Source organism: Quercus suber, unplaced genomic scaffold, assembly GCF_002906115.3.
Source record: "Quercus suber isolate HL8 unplaced genomic scaffold, Cork oak 2.0 scaffold_160, whole genome shotgun sequence".
Classification (NCBI taxonomy): domain Eukaryota; kingdom Viridiplantae; phylum Streptophyta; class Magnoliopsida; order Fagales; family Fagaceae; genus Quercus; species Quercus suber.
The window spans coordinates 87,698-103,396 of NW_027069621.1; the positions used below are offsets into that span (position 1 = coordinate 87,698).

General features: G+C 33.4%; 1 protein-coding gene and 1 long non-coding RNA gene across 3 annotated transcripts; both read left to right on the plus strand.

The window, feature by feature from the left end:
• Positions 1–4,017: 4,017 nt before the first annotated feature.
• Positions 4,018–4,837, plus strand: LOC136069272 (uncharacterized). The gene is made up of 3 exons (XR_010630500.1): positions 4,018–4,464; positions 4,634–4,700; positions 4,783–4,837. It is a non-coding gene; the product is annotated as an uncharacterized LOC136069272 (long non-coding RNA).
• A 294-nt stretch (positions 4,838–5,131) lies between these two features.
• On the plus strand, positions 5,132–12,193 carry LOC112019205 (outer envelope protein 39, chloroplastic). 2 transcript variants are annotated; one of them, XM_065777601.1, is made up of 11 exons: positions 5,132–5,363; positions 5,533–5,599; positions 5,682–5,717; positions 6,079–6,237; positions 6,443–6,601; positions 6,723–6,793; positions 6,881–6,959; positions 7,075–7,190; positions 7,746–7,893; positions 10,454–10,523; positions 11,685–12,193. In XM_065777601.1, the coding sequence occupies exons 2-11, from the start codon at positions 5,570–5,572 to the stop codon at positions 11,840–11,842; spliced, it is 1,026 nt and encodes a 341-aa protein (XP_065633673.1). In that variant the 5' UTR covers positions 5,132–5,363; positions 5,533–5,569; the 3' UTR covers positions 11,843–12,193. The 2 variants fall into 2 exon arrangements, with proteins under 2 accessions (XP_065633673.1, XP_023907499.1); XM_024051731.2 differs by having other exon boundaries at positions 6,093–6,237.
• Positions 12,194–15,699: the final 3,506 nt, after the last annotated feature.

Sequence of the window (15,699 nt, forward strand, 5' to 3'; positions counted from 1 at the left end):
GTGACTTGAATAGCCCTAACGTACTCTGGGATACCTCATACCATGTTGAATTCGGGCTTAAGTGGGTAGCGTCAATGATCACACATACGAGGCCCTTTTTTTAGTTTTATATATATATATATATATATATATATATATATATATATATATATATTATATATATATATATTTTCATTTAGGTAATTTGGCATACGAGGAACAATAATATTTTTACATTATATCCACCCCCCCCCCCACCCAAACAAAAAAGTAAGTACATTGGTGGAAGATTAAATTATACTTTTGACCTATCAACTTTGAGATTGTTTTCATTTTGATCAAAAGTTTAAGATATCTCATTTTAGGCAGTCAAATTTGATTAAGTTTTCATCAAAATTGTTATTTGGTCTTTAAAAAAATTTTTTATTTAATACAAGATAGAATTTTACTCTTGGAGACTTGAATCCCGCTCCTTACCCCCCACTTCACAATAATTTTGTACTTGTAGAGTGATGGTTAGTAAATTTTAAATTAAATTGTGTTAACACTTAAATTAATTGAAGATTAATAAAAAGATGAGTTATAATAGAGTTTGTTAAAGAAAGAGTTAACTTGTATAAAAGTTAAATTAAATTAATGTAGATGAGTAATCTAAACTAATAAATATTATGTAGGATATAAGAGGTTCTTGAAGACTATATATATAGCTATGCTACGGGCATTTTCAAATAAAGAGTGAAGGAAGATAAATAGATAAAGCAAAAAACTCACTCTTCTTTTTCTATAGTAATTATGAGTAGTGTGTGAGAGTGAGTGAAGTCAATAATATTCCTAAAACTTGAAAGATTTCGGGCCAAAAAATGTACTTTTTTGGGTGGAGCTTTGAGCTCAACAATTTATGCAGTGTTGATCTAAGCTATACAATGAACTGTTAGGGTTGTATTATGGAGGGGACAAGTCAAAAGAGAAATTCTGCTACATCGGTTTCTAGGCTTAGCCAACCGCAGAGAGCTTGAATCGCCTTAAAGAGAGCGAGATTTTTGTGCCTTAATCCGACATTGTTCGTTTAAATTCCTAATTTTATTGTAACCAAAATATCATGTTATTGGTAATTTCTCCAACTACCATGTTAAGGGTGTGCGGTGGTATTATTTGGTCTATTTAAGTGCCAACAGAATGATATCTTTCTTTTTGTTTCTCTCTCTTAAATCTAATGGTCAAATTAGTTCTAGATATGGACAGAATGACTATTTTGATAATAGAATCAAATTTGGTTTACTAAAATGAAAGTTTTAAACTTAAGGGATCAAAATAAAAAAACTCTAAACTATAAATTAAAGACCAAAAATGTAATTTAGTCTTTTATCAATCTTAACATGAGACATGAGCTATTGTTCTTTTAGCCTCGTTGTTTTTACTTTGGAACAACTCCTCCACCAAGAAGGGGGGGGGGGGGTGACGTTACATTATTTTTGCTCATGAAGAGAGTACAAACTTGATTCATGATTGTGCCATAGGCCCTTACCTTTACTTATATGAGTTTGTAATTAAATTTTAGGTTTAGATCCCTTATTTTAAGGTTTCATACCGAGTGCATTTGGTGTTTTTTTTTTTTTTTTCATTAAAACACCATACATCAATGTAAAAGTAAGAAGTAAGAACAACTTTTCCTGAGAAATAAAATAAACTCAATGTTAACTGAAGTTTATATAGTGTTCTCATCGTAGCCATTTCTTGAAATTCATGATACAAGTGATAACCTATAAATTATCAAGTAGATTAATAACATCAACAAATCATGATGATCATATATGTTAAGGATAATTTTTCATTTCCCTTCTTTTTCCTCAGCTAGCTCGCATTGGTTTTAAAGGAAATGAACTCCATTTGCCACTTTCTTGGTCATAACCATACAATGAGCCATAATCGGATATCATCCAACGACATTTCGAGTGACACTTCTTATGATCTCTCGCGTTCGAATACACATCAAAATGATAGTTTAAGTTTTCCCATTGCACATCACAGTAAAATAATGTAGTACCCCAAAAATTGTCAGAGAAGCTCCATTTGATTTCATCTCCATTTTTCAAGATGATATTGCCAAGATCATCATCTTTTGATTGGCAATGGATGTTCATGCTTCTTCCATCTTGTAGCGTGTTGATCACAAGGGCATGCACTTTTGCATGAATACTTGACGCAAAATACAACCACAATAAAAATATAACAAAGCTCTTTAAAGTACTCATCATGTGAATGGTTGTATATTAAGTATTAAAACTAAAAAGAAAAAAAAAAAAAAAAACTGAGATCTTCGGGTCTCATTTTATATATGGAATATCTTATTGATGTTAGAGACATAATAGTCACCAAGACAAAGGAAATGACTTGCTACCTCTCTTTCAAATCTTCATTTCTTAGGAAGATCATAACAAGGGACTCCAAAGAAGGAATTTTTTTTTTTTTTTTTTTTTTGAGAAAAAGAAGGAAAAGTTTTTAGTTCTGGGAAAAGTTTGCTTTGTTTTGGCAGATGGGATCATGTTTAGACTCATGGGTATTTTCTTTTCTTCTGGGTTAGTGAGTGAAACAAAACCCATGAGATTACTTGGGCCTGACTAGGTGTAAATCCTTGTTCCATTAGTAGTTTAGACTTTTGAAGGTGAAAAGAGAACATATGTGGCTTGGTTTGATATGGGCCTAAGGGAGGTCCATTGTTGAGTGAGGGTATACCAGGTTTGGGCTTGGGGATTGTGAAGTCCACTATGGGGTTCTGGTTCGAGTGTTTTGGTTGGATTTGGAAGAAATTGAGTTAAGACTTAGGATTTCATGATAGATTCAACATTTTTGGTCTTATGATATCCACGTAAGCCTAATAATTCAATGGATAATTTATTTATTTATGAATTAGATAATTTGTTGGATGATTAGTTTGTCTTCATAAGTATTAACAATTACTAACATCATTGTCCAAAAACCTTATTCCTCATCTGACTGACATATTTTGATTTCTTCATCCTTGATTTAAGTCTACAGACATATCATTTGAGTATTGAATTTGGCTTGAGTCCAATGCACTAGATTTATTGAGATAATAATATGTGACTAAAAGTTGACGCATGTCACTATTGCGACAGATCATTACAACTGAATTCAGGGCCGCCCCTTCCACTAGGCCAATTAGGCCATTGCCTAAGGCCTCCAAGTGGAAGGGAGCCCCAGAATTTTGAAAAAAAAGGGGTAGTAGAAAAAAAAAATTAGTTTCAGATAAAACTCCAAAAAATTTGATACATCTTTGTGGCCAAAAAAAAAAAAAATTGGAACATCCTTGTAAATATTGGTACTCCAAAAAATTCTTTGGTCTAAACAAAATCTATTATCCAAAAAATAACATCATTAACCTCTAAAGAAAGAAAAATTGAGAAGAAAGACGATGAAGACAAAAATAAGAGTCTGAAGAACTGAGAAAAAAGAAGTATTGTAAACTTACTAAACTATAAAGAAGTAATAAATAAATATATGAGAAAATAAATGCAATGGAAAAATTGAGGAGCAAAGGTAGCCATGTGGGTGGAAGCTTGAGAATGAGAAAAATGATTTAAAAGGAAGATTTTAGGAAGGTAGTTTTATTTACCAAATTTGTTCTTTAACAAAAAAAAAAATTTGACCACTTATTTTGTATATTTATATATAATTAAAACATTATATTGATTAATCTATATAATTTATCTATTAGAGTAAAAAGTAATATTAATTACTCTAATATATATAAACTGACTTCATCACACGCGCTTTGCATATACGATGAGGTTTTTTTTTTTTTAGTGTAGTGTCATAATTTTCCTTTTAAAAAAAATTAGATAAATTTGTTTGAAAACATAAATTAGTATAAAAGTGCCATATTTTGTAAATATTTTAAGAGAAGTTAGAAAATACCCCTTTTTAATTCTTGCTTAAAGCTCCCAGAATGTCTAGGGCCGAGTGAACCTAAGCTTTGCCCTTGACATCATACCCAAAATCTCACAAAGATAACATAATTATTTATTATTTATAATATTTTTATTGTGGTCTACCTATAAATATTTGAAAACTTAGAAAAGAGAAAAAGAAACGAACAGGAAAAATAATAGACAGAGATAAAAGAAGAAATGGGAGTGTTATAATTGGTATCTCCTTTCACTTGGAGGTAAGACCAAAGGAGAAGCAAAGGGATAACACAGTTTGGAAGCTAAGAACTTTTTTTTTTTTTCTTTTTTTTTTTCTTTTTCTCTTCTCCCTAATACGTCACCACCAGTGACCCGTAAAACACAAGGCGCCACACACACCTCTTTCCTTTGCCTCTGAAACACAAATACTGAGAATGCAATCTTTGTCTCCCTCAAAGTCTCACTCAAATAAGACATTCCCATTTCCATTTCCATTTTAATGGTTTATTATGCACAGGTAACAGGATGGGAGCTCAGAAGAGCATCCATGCTGGCAAAGGTCAGTCTTAAAATCTTTCATTTCATATAGCTTTTAATAAATAACAAAACAAACCCAACCCAGTAAAGCTTTGATTTTTCTCAGTAGATATATGGTTGCAGTTGATTTCTATAGCAGTGTTGTTGATGAGTAATGTGCCCATTTTGATTTTGTGGGGTGTGTGTGACAGCCAAGATTGATGTAAATGTTGACCTCACTCACAAGCTATGCGCTTCTTTGATGCTTACTCCTTTCAGGTTCTTGCTTAATTCATGCTTTGCTTATCTTTTTCTTCCTTACCCAGTAATTGATTTTTCTCTCTCTTACTCCTTCTAACAGGAGCACTGGCAGTCCTCTTTCTCTGGTAATTGGAAGGTAAAGTTTTGATTTTTATTATTTTGGGTCGAAATTCTCTAGATGGTGCTTTCATATTTTTTTGGATTTATATGGGTTCATTAAATTTATAAAGAGGAGATAAATGAAGGGAAAGAGAAGATATATAAAAATTGAAACTTTTTATTTTTATTTTTCCTCATTGTTTGGCCTAAGGGAACAAAAAGCTTCACTCAACTTTGTTGAAATCAAATTTTGGCTTTGTTTTTAGCTGGTTTTCTTTTTATGATTTTCTGGTAATCAAAACAAATGTGAAACTTGAAATTAGGAATTTAATTTCTTTATTTTTTTCTTTTTTTTTTTCTTTTTCTCTTCTCCCTAATACGTCACCACCAGTGACCCGTAAAACACAAGGCGCCACACACACCTCTTTCCTTTGCCTCTGAAACACAAATACTGAGAATGCAATCTTTGTCTCCCTCAAAGTCTCACTCAAATAAGACATTCCCATTTCCATTTCCATTTTAATGGTTTATTATGCACAGGTAACAGGATGGGAGCTCAGAAGAGCATCCATGCTGGCAAAGGTCAGTCTTAAAATCTTTCATTTCATATAGCTTTTAATAAATAACAAAACAAACCCAACCCAGTAAAGCTTTGATTTTTCTCAGTAGATATATGGTTACAGTTGATTTCTATAGCAGTGTTGTTGATGAGTAATGTGCCCATTTTGATTTTGTGGGGTGTGTGTGACAGCCAAGATTGATGTAAATGTTGACCTCACTCACAAGCTATGCGCTTCTTTGATGCTTACTCCTTTCAGGTTCTTGCTTAATTCATGCTTTGCTTATCTTTTTCTTCCTTACCCAGTAATTGATTTTTCCCTCTCTTACTCCTTCTAACAGGAGCACTGGCAGTCCTCTTTCTCTGGTAATTGGAAGGTAAAGTTTTGATTTTTGTTATTTTGGGTCAAAATTCTCTAGATGGTGCTTTCATATTTTTTTGGATTTATATGGGTTCATTAAATTTATAAAGAGGAGATAAATGAAGGGAAAGAGAAGATATATAAAAATTGAAACTTTTTATTTTTATTTTTCCTCATTGTTTGGCCTAAGGGAACAAAAAGCTTCACTCAACTTTGTTGAAATCAAATTTTGGCTTTGTTTTTAGCTGGTTTTCTTTTTATGATTTTCTGGTAATCAAAACAAATGTGAAACTTGAAATTAGGAATTTAATTTCTTTTACTTAGCTCTCTCAGCAACCATATGGAGAAATATGGCATTGTCGAAATAAAGGGTTCAGTTTGTTTATTGCAGTCTTTACATCAAACATCCGAACTTATTTGGTGGAAGTGAGAAGCTTGATGTATCATTAGACAAGGGGCTCTATGATTCAAATGTCTTAATAGCTTATAGGAGGCCGAGACCAGAATGGCTTGCTCAACAGTCCTTTGTTATTCAGGTTTATTTCTGCTTCATTACTATTATTTGTTGCTGAGAAAGAGGGAAAAACATATTGCAAATTGGAATTGAGCTTTATGGGGACTTTCCGAACCACTTTGACCTACATTTAGAAAAACCAATCGATAAATTTAAAACAAAGATATTAGTTTGAGTGGAAATTTGCAGCATACATTTTGAGATTTCTAATTTCTTTTAATTATCAGCATTCCATTGCACCTGAGATCGGGGTCCATGGTGTCACCATGGACAACTTCTCCCGTTCAGGGAGTGGAGGTGTGAATTTGTCTCGATTAGCAGTTGGATTGGATCTGAACGAGCCAGCAAGTACCAAATGGAGCAGCACAACCAGCATAAAATTTGAGGTCTGCTGTTCTCTAATTAACTAATCAGTATCCTTTAGGCATCTATTTTCATGTATTACATTCATTTGCAGTTTTCTGTCTGAAGTTCATGGATGGAAACTAATTACTACAAACCATGCAGCATATTCGTCCTTTAAGTGATGATGGCCGCTCGATAAGCAGAGACTTTGATGGGTTTCCTGTGACGTGCAGGTAGTTGAGGCATGTAGTGGTATCCTAATTTTCAAACATTCTGTCAGATTGAATTCTAACGTTTTCTGTAATGTGCTTGTTATGCAGTGGTAGTTCCCATGACAATATGGTAGTTTTAAGACAAGAATCTCGATATGCAAAGGCAAATGATCATAGTTTTTGTCGTGTAAGCTATCTCCTTTGTTGATCTATGATATAAAATTCTTATCACATATTGGATTTGTATATCTTAGGTGCTAGTCACATGCATTCTGATAACTGCAAATTTGTATTGTAACCAGTTGAGTCTGCAAATAGAACAAGGGATTCCAGTTCTATCTAAGTGGCTAATCTTCAACCGGTTTAAATTTATTGCATCAAAGGGAGTCAAACTTGGTCCGGCATTTCTTTTGACAAGGTGAGTAATATTTCTTTATGCATTAGATACTGCATAGTTTTTGAAGCCAGTATGGAGAGTGGTGAGTGGCTAGCAGAAGGGCTAAATACAATGGACTGTAGGGACGTAGGAAGCATTGAGGAAATGAATGATAAGTATTCAAATAGCTTTACAAGTAGCATGTAGGATGTGTCTTAGGGAGTGAAGAGATGAATTACAAAAATTTATTAAAAAGCATTAAATCATCCAGAAGTATTCTAAGTTGTATATTGAAACCAATAATTTGAGGAAAAAGAAGAAAAATTATAAAGAAATAGACCATGGTTTATATCATATAATTGATGAAAAGCCTAAATCTAATCAAGTGTGTGAAGAAATTGATGAGTGTCGGTTTGGAAATAAGGGGATCTATTGACTGTGCTCAAAGCTCGATGCCTTACCCTGCTGTGAAGGCTTCACTTATCCCATTCTGAAAGCAGGACTGAGGGAGGCTTTTTTGACTGTCCCTATGCACTTTCTAACTTATTGTTTATATCCTTGCTCTATTTGCACCACCCTTACCTTTTCTTTTGACAGCCTGACAGGTGGTTCCATTGTAGGGGACATGGCTCCTTACCAAGCATTTGCAATTGGGGGTCTTGGCAGTGTGCGGGGTTACGGTGAGGGTGCAGTTGGATCTGGGAGATCATGCCTGGTTGCTAACAATGAATTGACATTCCCATTGGTAACTAATGGCTTTATCAATCATTTAGAAGGTCTTTAGTTTTGAACTTCAATAGGATATTTTGCTTGTATTCTGTTCTGGGTATGGAGCTTCATTTTTAACCAAGTTGTCATCTTAATTTCTGCTAAGTAGTCCTCAGCTAGAGAATCATTGAGAACTAAGTGCTTATCATACTGCCACACCACAGTTACGTCTAAATGATTATGGCTTAAGTGCTTAACTTTACAATTTTTCTGTGGCCTAATAGTTTTCACAACAGTCAAGCCTTTATTTTTATATAGAACTTGCTAATTGGTGATAAATGTTTGTTGTGTGGGAACCTATGTATACAATTGTTACTTGCTAGGAAAAAAAACCTATGTGTTCAAATGTTTGTGTGTCTAACTACGTACTTTCCTTTTCTGACAACAATGTGTTTAAAAGCAAAATGATTTACTAATCATGATTATTTTAAAACATGTCATTTCTTTCCTGGTTTGTTTGCTAGTGTATAGGCCAATCATTATTATATCTTTACATGCTTAGTCTATCTAAGGCTGAGGTTGCCAGGTTGGTAATATTTTGTTTCTTTCATTGTGTTTGATTAGAAAGCATGGTATTGGATGCAAATGAATTTCTAGTTCAATTTGTTCAATAAGTGGACAATATTTTCTGACAGAACATAGGGGTGACCTAAGAATGGCATTGTGCTTGCCCTAATATTGCGATGCCAAATATTGCATGTTAGCTGTGAAACCAATGGTTTCCTCATAGAGCCCATTTGCTAAAAGAAATAAGGGTTAATTGCTGCTATCCTCCCTAATCTTTGGGGGCATTAGCAATGTCCATCTAAAAACTACAAAACTTTACATCTAACGCCCTAACTCGATATTAATTTACAATCCCATTCACATCATCCAAATTTAGTATCAAAATTAACAAATAGATTAGTTTCTATTAATTTGCAATGTCTGCCCCAATTTTTCAATTTTAACATTGATTTTGGATGGTAGGGTGGACATTGCAAACTAATCTTGAATTAAGTGTAAATTACAAAAATTTATAGTTTGGGATGAACATTGCAATTGACCTCGTTGTTTAGGGTAGAAAGTTGCAATTGACCTCAGAAATAAAGTGATGTAGCCTTAAGCCCCTTTTGGTGATGTATGGTTGTAGATGGAAATAAAGTCTATTTTAATCTTTAAGGTAATCAAGGTTCTGGTATCTTCCTTTTGTTCAATAATAAGCTCTCTACTTCTTTTTGATAAAAGGTTAGAAAATAGGCTATCTGCTTCTAGTACAAGTTAATATAGATGTGTATATGTAAAAAAAAATATTATGGACTTTAATCTTGTAATGACTTTTCACGGAATCATTACCAAAGTGCTCTGTACAGAATAGCAGAGGTTCTCTTATTCTTTTTCCAAGGGGCTTTTGTTGAGAACAGTCACAATCTTGAAGCAGATTTAATTTCTAATGAGTGTGTACTGTGTGTTCATTAGGCTAAAAGGTCCAATCTGATATGGTTATTAAACCTAGTCTTGGAATCTTATAAATTGGTTGACTGGGATTTCAGTTGATACTGATGTCTTAAGCATGAAATATGTTGGAAATACTAAAAGGGGGGGGGGGGGGGTGTCCGCGGGGTTTGTATGTGTTACAAAAAATTTTGGCTGTGTTTTCAGTACCTAAGTAATTATCTCTAATTGACTGAAATCATCATATAAGAACATAAAAAAGCTTTTTGGAGTTTGAAATCTGTCTATAAAGATCCTCAAGTGAAAGGGAGTTTAATAAGACCTCTAACATCAGTAATGGATTAATCCATCAGAGGCCTTTGCTCTCATCCTTCACAGGTGAAGGAGCAGTCAAATTTAAACTTGTTCTTTTTTATGCCCTGATGTGTGAAAGTTTTTTCTTTAATGTGACCAGTTTTTTTATGGTCCTTGTTTGCATAGAGAAACCATGTTTCTTTTTTTGGCTTAAGAACTCAGGGCCTTGATTTTTCTTGTATAACTATTGATCTTTTTATTTTCTATTCTCATAAGGTAAGCATTTTCTTTTTGGCTGTGTTCAGCCTAATTTGGTTTAAAGAATGAAGGGAAAAAAGAAAGAAAGAAAAGAACAGAGAGATGGCAATTTCACTGGCTGCAGGAAAAAAAAGTTACAAATTTCTTTTCCTGAGGTAGTGAGAGGTACTGTCGTTGTAGACTGGATCTATCACCAAAAATCTTGGCTGAATTGGTAATCATGATATCTGCTGTAAGATTGATGCATGGGGTAACAAATCTGTCTATTTGATAGATTTGTATACTTTTTTTTCTTGTTTTCTTGTGCATCCATTTTTCATTTATGTTATTGCTGGTCCAGAGTCTGCTATGATGGTTAGAAAACTTAGGAAGGTCATATGCAAACTTCACATCTTTTAATAGAAAAGCTATTTTCTAAATACTTTCAGTAGAATCACCTACAATTATTTTAAAACTTCTTCATATTTTCCATTTGATTGTTTAAATGTTCTTACTTATTGTTGAATGAACTACCATGTTATTACTTGACCTTAACCCCTTATTGTTTTTAGCACAAAATGTTGGAAGGTGCTATTTTCTTGGACTGTGGAACTGACTTGGGATCTGGTATTCATGTACCAGGTGAGTTACCATTCTTTCACTCTGTTTCAAAATGTGAGTTACTTGCAGATTTGCATTCCCTTAGGGTTTTAAAGTTTAAACACACTTCCTTAATTTTTAAAATGTGCCATAATTGTAATACTGGGAACACTGTTCCTGGATTGGTGTTCGGCGTGGGCCAGTACAATATATGGATCCATAGAGCTAGCTGGTTGATATAAGAAAGCTTTCATAGGGAAGGAAGCCCCATTAGCACAAAGTCAACTCAAAAATATAAGCCATGGATTACAAGATCAAGTATCTAGTGTGGGCACAACCTTATTATATCATTAAGAAAAGAAATATGGAAACCAAGGCCAGATATAAACTTTTCATATATTGATTCCTCTTCACTCTTGTTCCAATTTTTTCATAATCCCCAGCATTTGATGAAGGAATTAGATTATATTATTTAGTTTATTTTGCTGGATCAAGAACTCAAATCAGCTGCAGGTCTCTAAAAATAAGAGCAACCCAGTCCTGATGAGCTCCGTTGTGAAAAGTGTTTAGATTTCCTGAAAACTATTTTGCCAATTGGAGCAATGAAATTGCTGGTTCCTCACCACACATCATCTCTAATGTGATCAGGGCATCGTGAGGCAGCTAAAGATGTGGGTTCTGTACATGCACCACTTGGTGAAACATGCATGCTACCTTATTCAATAAAGTCACCTTTTACTTATATATAAAATAATAAAATATATATCTACAGTGTGCTACCTTTTGAAAGACCAAAGGACTAGAATTCTTTTGAGTACAAATAAAGCTTGTTCTCCTATATTTTCTTCTTCTTCCTCTCCCTTTTTTTTTTTTTTTTTTTTTTTTTTTTTTTTTTTTTTTTTTTAAGAAAAAAAAAAAAAAACAAAAGTCAATCATCCATTTTGATCTAGGGTTTCGTGGTTTTCATGCCAAGGTATTATGTCTTTATATTGTGAGCCCAACCAAGTCATTGACATTTTCACTTGTCTTCCTGACTCATATCTCCTTATCAGCCTAACTTGCTTTTTTATCATGATTGGCAATCTGCTTGTCTCATCTATTATGGTGTATCTCTTTTAGACTCATCTATTATGGTGTATTTCTTTTAGACTCATTCTCATGTGATTATCTCATCAATAACTCAATTTTGTATGAGAGTTTCAGGAAATCCAGCACTGCGGCAGGGCAAACCAGGATTTGGTGTTGGGCTTGGATATGGTCTTCGGTTTAAATCTCAGTTTGGTCACTTTCAGGTTGATTATGCAATCAATGCATTTCAACAGAAGACTGTGTACTTTGGCATCAGCAACCTTGCTTCCTGAATAAATGCCTCATTGCAAATTTTATCCTTTCTTCAATCACTGAGATTTTTATTTCAGTGCCAGTACATTACTGTTCTCTATCACTGATAAAGTTGCATATTCCATGAATTGTTCAAGCTGCAGATATCCAAGTTTCACTCCCCCATTTGACCATTAACTTGAGAAACTGAAGAGCACGGGAATTATTTGCTTCTGCTTTTTATTCTAATTTTTTGCGTGATGTTAAAAGTCCAATGATTTTTACAAGAGATGATCTAAAATTTTCTTTGACTACATATTTGTTCAGGGGGAGAGGAAAAAATGTACAGATATTTCTTCCTATAATAAAGAAAATCTAATGTATTCCTTTTCTGCTTGCGGGTTTTAAATTTGTGAACATAGATGGTATAATCTATCACTTGCTTTTGTATTTCTTGATGTACTTGGTAATATTTTGTTCATCCCAAAAGAGTTCAAATATGAGTCTCATTCCATCATAACATTATTCTCCACTGAATAAGTGGGAATGCTTTCAAACCTAATTAACTAAAATCTTGATCAGAATGTCCTCAAATGTTGGGTCCTTTTCTTTGTGTTTCTAAATTTTATTTTATTTTGTGGAATAAATGTTAGTCATTCTAAAGTTAGGTCCTTGTGAAATAAGAAGCCCATAGCATATTCGGGTCCACAGGCATAACAATGTTGGGTCTTCACAAGGTAACCCTTTTTTTCCATTTAAATATTAACATCGGACTATCTCCAATAGTCTCATCATATTTTTTCAATGTTTAGGAGTGAACCATACTGCCTACTTACTTTTTCAAATATTTTTTTCAATAGACTCTCTATCATTTCTCTTTTCTCATTTAAATATTTTTTCTTCACTTGTTATTGTCATTATTATACCAAAAATTTGTTACAACCCACTATTACACCTAAATCATTAACACCAAAAACTCTTCTGCATTCAATAACATAGATTTTATCATCCAACAACGCTCAAATCTCAAAATCCAGATCTTATCATCCAACAACATCCAAATCAACACCATTCAAATCTTAAAACCCAAATCTCAAAACCTATATTCTATCATCCAACAACACCCAAATCAAACACTCAGCACTGCCTTTATTACTCATCATTAGACCTAGATAACCCACCAATATTACCCACTGTTAGACCCATCGGTGACTGGGTTTTGGGGTGGCTTTAATCTGGCAGTGGTGACTTCAATCAGATAGAGGCTAGACAAGAAGAGGAGAGAGACGTTGAGAGTGAGGTTGGGAGAGACAATGAAGAAGAAGAAGAGGGGGGAGGGCTGTCTAGATGTGAAAGTGAAGAAGAAGAAGAGAAGGGAAGGGTTTTCCGTATGCGAGAGAGAGAGAGAGAGAGAGAGAGAGAATAAAAAAGTATGAGAATGAATATTTTATTTTATTAAAATTTTAAAGAGAAGCTACAGTGCTCTCCACACCAAGAGAGCAACTGTAGCAACTCTAAAAAAAATTTGGAAAAGTTTGCATTGTAGAGAGGCTGTTGAAGTTGATTTTTTGGGGTTTGCTCTCCAAAAAATGAGTTTGGCAAGCCTATTAGAGATGCAGGCCCCAAACTAGAGGAACGATAATCTTGGCCTCGGCTACATAAAAAAAATCACCAAAAAACGGGTGGTCACAATCTTGGAAGATCATATACTAAGACAACATGCTATAACTTATAAGAATAAAATACCGAGAAAAATAATATTAAAAAAAAAAGCATCTTGTCACCAGTTCAATCCATGCTCATCCAATCGAGATTCGTGTAGAATCAATTTTCTGATTCAATTCAACTAGCCATTTTGATCCAGGGTTTCGTGGTTTTCAAGCCAAGATATAAAAGAAACCCCAGTGCAAATTTTTTCAAAATTTTTGAAGAGTTGTGTTTTTTATACAAACATAGAAGTTCTTCCAAGCCCTCTTGAAGCATCAACTAAAGATCCAAGTTCAAGTTTCTTAAATTCCAGAAATCAAGGTGAAGTTGCTGCAATTTGGTTACATCTAAGTTGTTAGGGTGAATCTTCAAGTTGGTACTTGAAGTCGTGAGAAGTTCACATTTAATAAAGTCCACAGTAGAAGAGTCCATGATCTTGAAGTTGCGTGAGATCACGTTAACAGTGGCGGCTGCAGGAATATTTTTAAGGGGATCAATAAGAAACATAAATTATACAAAATTTTAAATAAAAGAAAACTTGAATATATCAATATCTCTCTAAAAAAAAAGAATATATCAAAAAAAAAAAAAAATTGAAATACATAAAGTTTTACAATTGCTTTCTACAATATTTCATATTTTGAAATTGTTACATGATATTTTCATTATTAATCTTACAAACTATATCTCTTTTAATGTACACAGCTAAATAATCGTTCATCAATTGATCTCCCATTTTATTGACTTATTTCAAATTTATTAAGATCTACTCACTCTGTCCCAATTTGTTTGTCTTCTATTCCATTTTGGGATGTCTCAAAATATTGTCTTGTTTCTAAAAATAAAAGTCATTAATTTACTAATGTTCCTATTATATCCTTACTTTATTTTCAAAACTATTTGAAAAGAAAACTAACAAATATTTAAAAAATCAATTTAATTGGGGCACCATTTTAGTTGTCTCATTAAGAATAACTCTTTAAAAAAAAAGTTGATAAATTTATCTAAGGGTAGTTTTGTAAACTTATACATTTTTATAAGGCAGACAAGACAATAAATGATGTTCCCTTAAAAAGTTTGATTTTTTAAATAGGACAAACAAATTGGGACGGAGGGAGTTAATGAGTTTTTTTTTAAGGTTTAAGATTAACAAATTTCTACTTTTGTTGTTGGGCTTACTAATCTTTTTTTCCAAATTTTATATCAAATTGGTTTGTGATTGAGTGTTTTGTGTGTGTGTGTGTTTTAAAAGACCAAGATATTGTTAAGAGAATCATATTCAAACTTATTTTCAACTAGGCTTAAAAAAAATATAGGGTCAGGGTGTTCAAAATTTTATTCTAGGGGTTCAAAACCAAAAAAGAGTAATATATATATATATATATTTGGTTTCAATACAGGGGGTTCATTTGAACCCCCTGGACTCCAAGTGGAGCCGGTGCTGCACATATTTTTTAGGTGAAACGATAGTAAACTTTATTAATGTAATTCACGTTGTATACTGGGAAAGAGAAAAGAGAAGCATTCTTCTAGTCAAATAATAGCCTCATCTTTCTCTTTTGCAGCAGCATTATAACATCGTAAGGGAATACTAGTAAAAGAAATAAAATCAAAACTATCACTAATTAAACTAATGTCTTCCAAGATCTATGCAGCCTCAAAAGAGCATATTCTGTCAGAATTAATAAAATCCACTAGTTCAGCAAAGTTGCATTCCACTTCCACTTTAGAAAAACTAGTACTTTGGAAGAAAAGTAAAGCCTTCCTCATTACAAAAGCCGCTGTGCTCAGGGGATTTAAACTCTTCTCCACTTGGTCACAAGATGCAACAAGCACTTCACTTTTATTGTTGCAGATAATCAGACCGAACCCCACTGATGCAAACTTGTTTGACTGAAAAATAGCCACGTTCAACTTGTGAATAGAATCAATCTGAGGAGACTTCCAAGTTGCTGCTGAAGAAACGCTCACCTGCACATTTTTCTGCTGCACTTCCATGAATTTTGATCTATACTTCTTTGCCCGAGTCCATAATTCCTTGTGAGAAGGAGCAATGTTGTCAAAAACCAGCTTATTCCTACACTTCCATATCATCCAGCATGCTATGCATAAAGTATCAAAAATAGGTGTAGGTAACTTCTTGAGTGCAACATCCATTACATCAATAAACTTAATGTTGGAGGGGAACCTG

Coding starts and splice junctions, on each gene's coding strand:
- LOC112019205 (XM_024051731.2), top strand. CDS start 5,330: ATGGGAGCTCAGAAGAGCATCCATGCTGGCAAAG. Junction 5,600..5,681: donor TTGATGCTTACTCCTTTCAG/GTTCTTGCTTAA, acceptor TCCTTCTAACAG/GAGCACTGGCAGTCCTCTTT. Junction 6,238..6,442: donor AACAGTCCTTTGTTATTCAG/GTTTATTTCTGC, acceptor TTTAATTATCAG/CATTCCATTGCACCTGAGAT.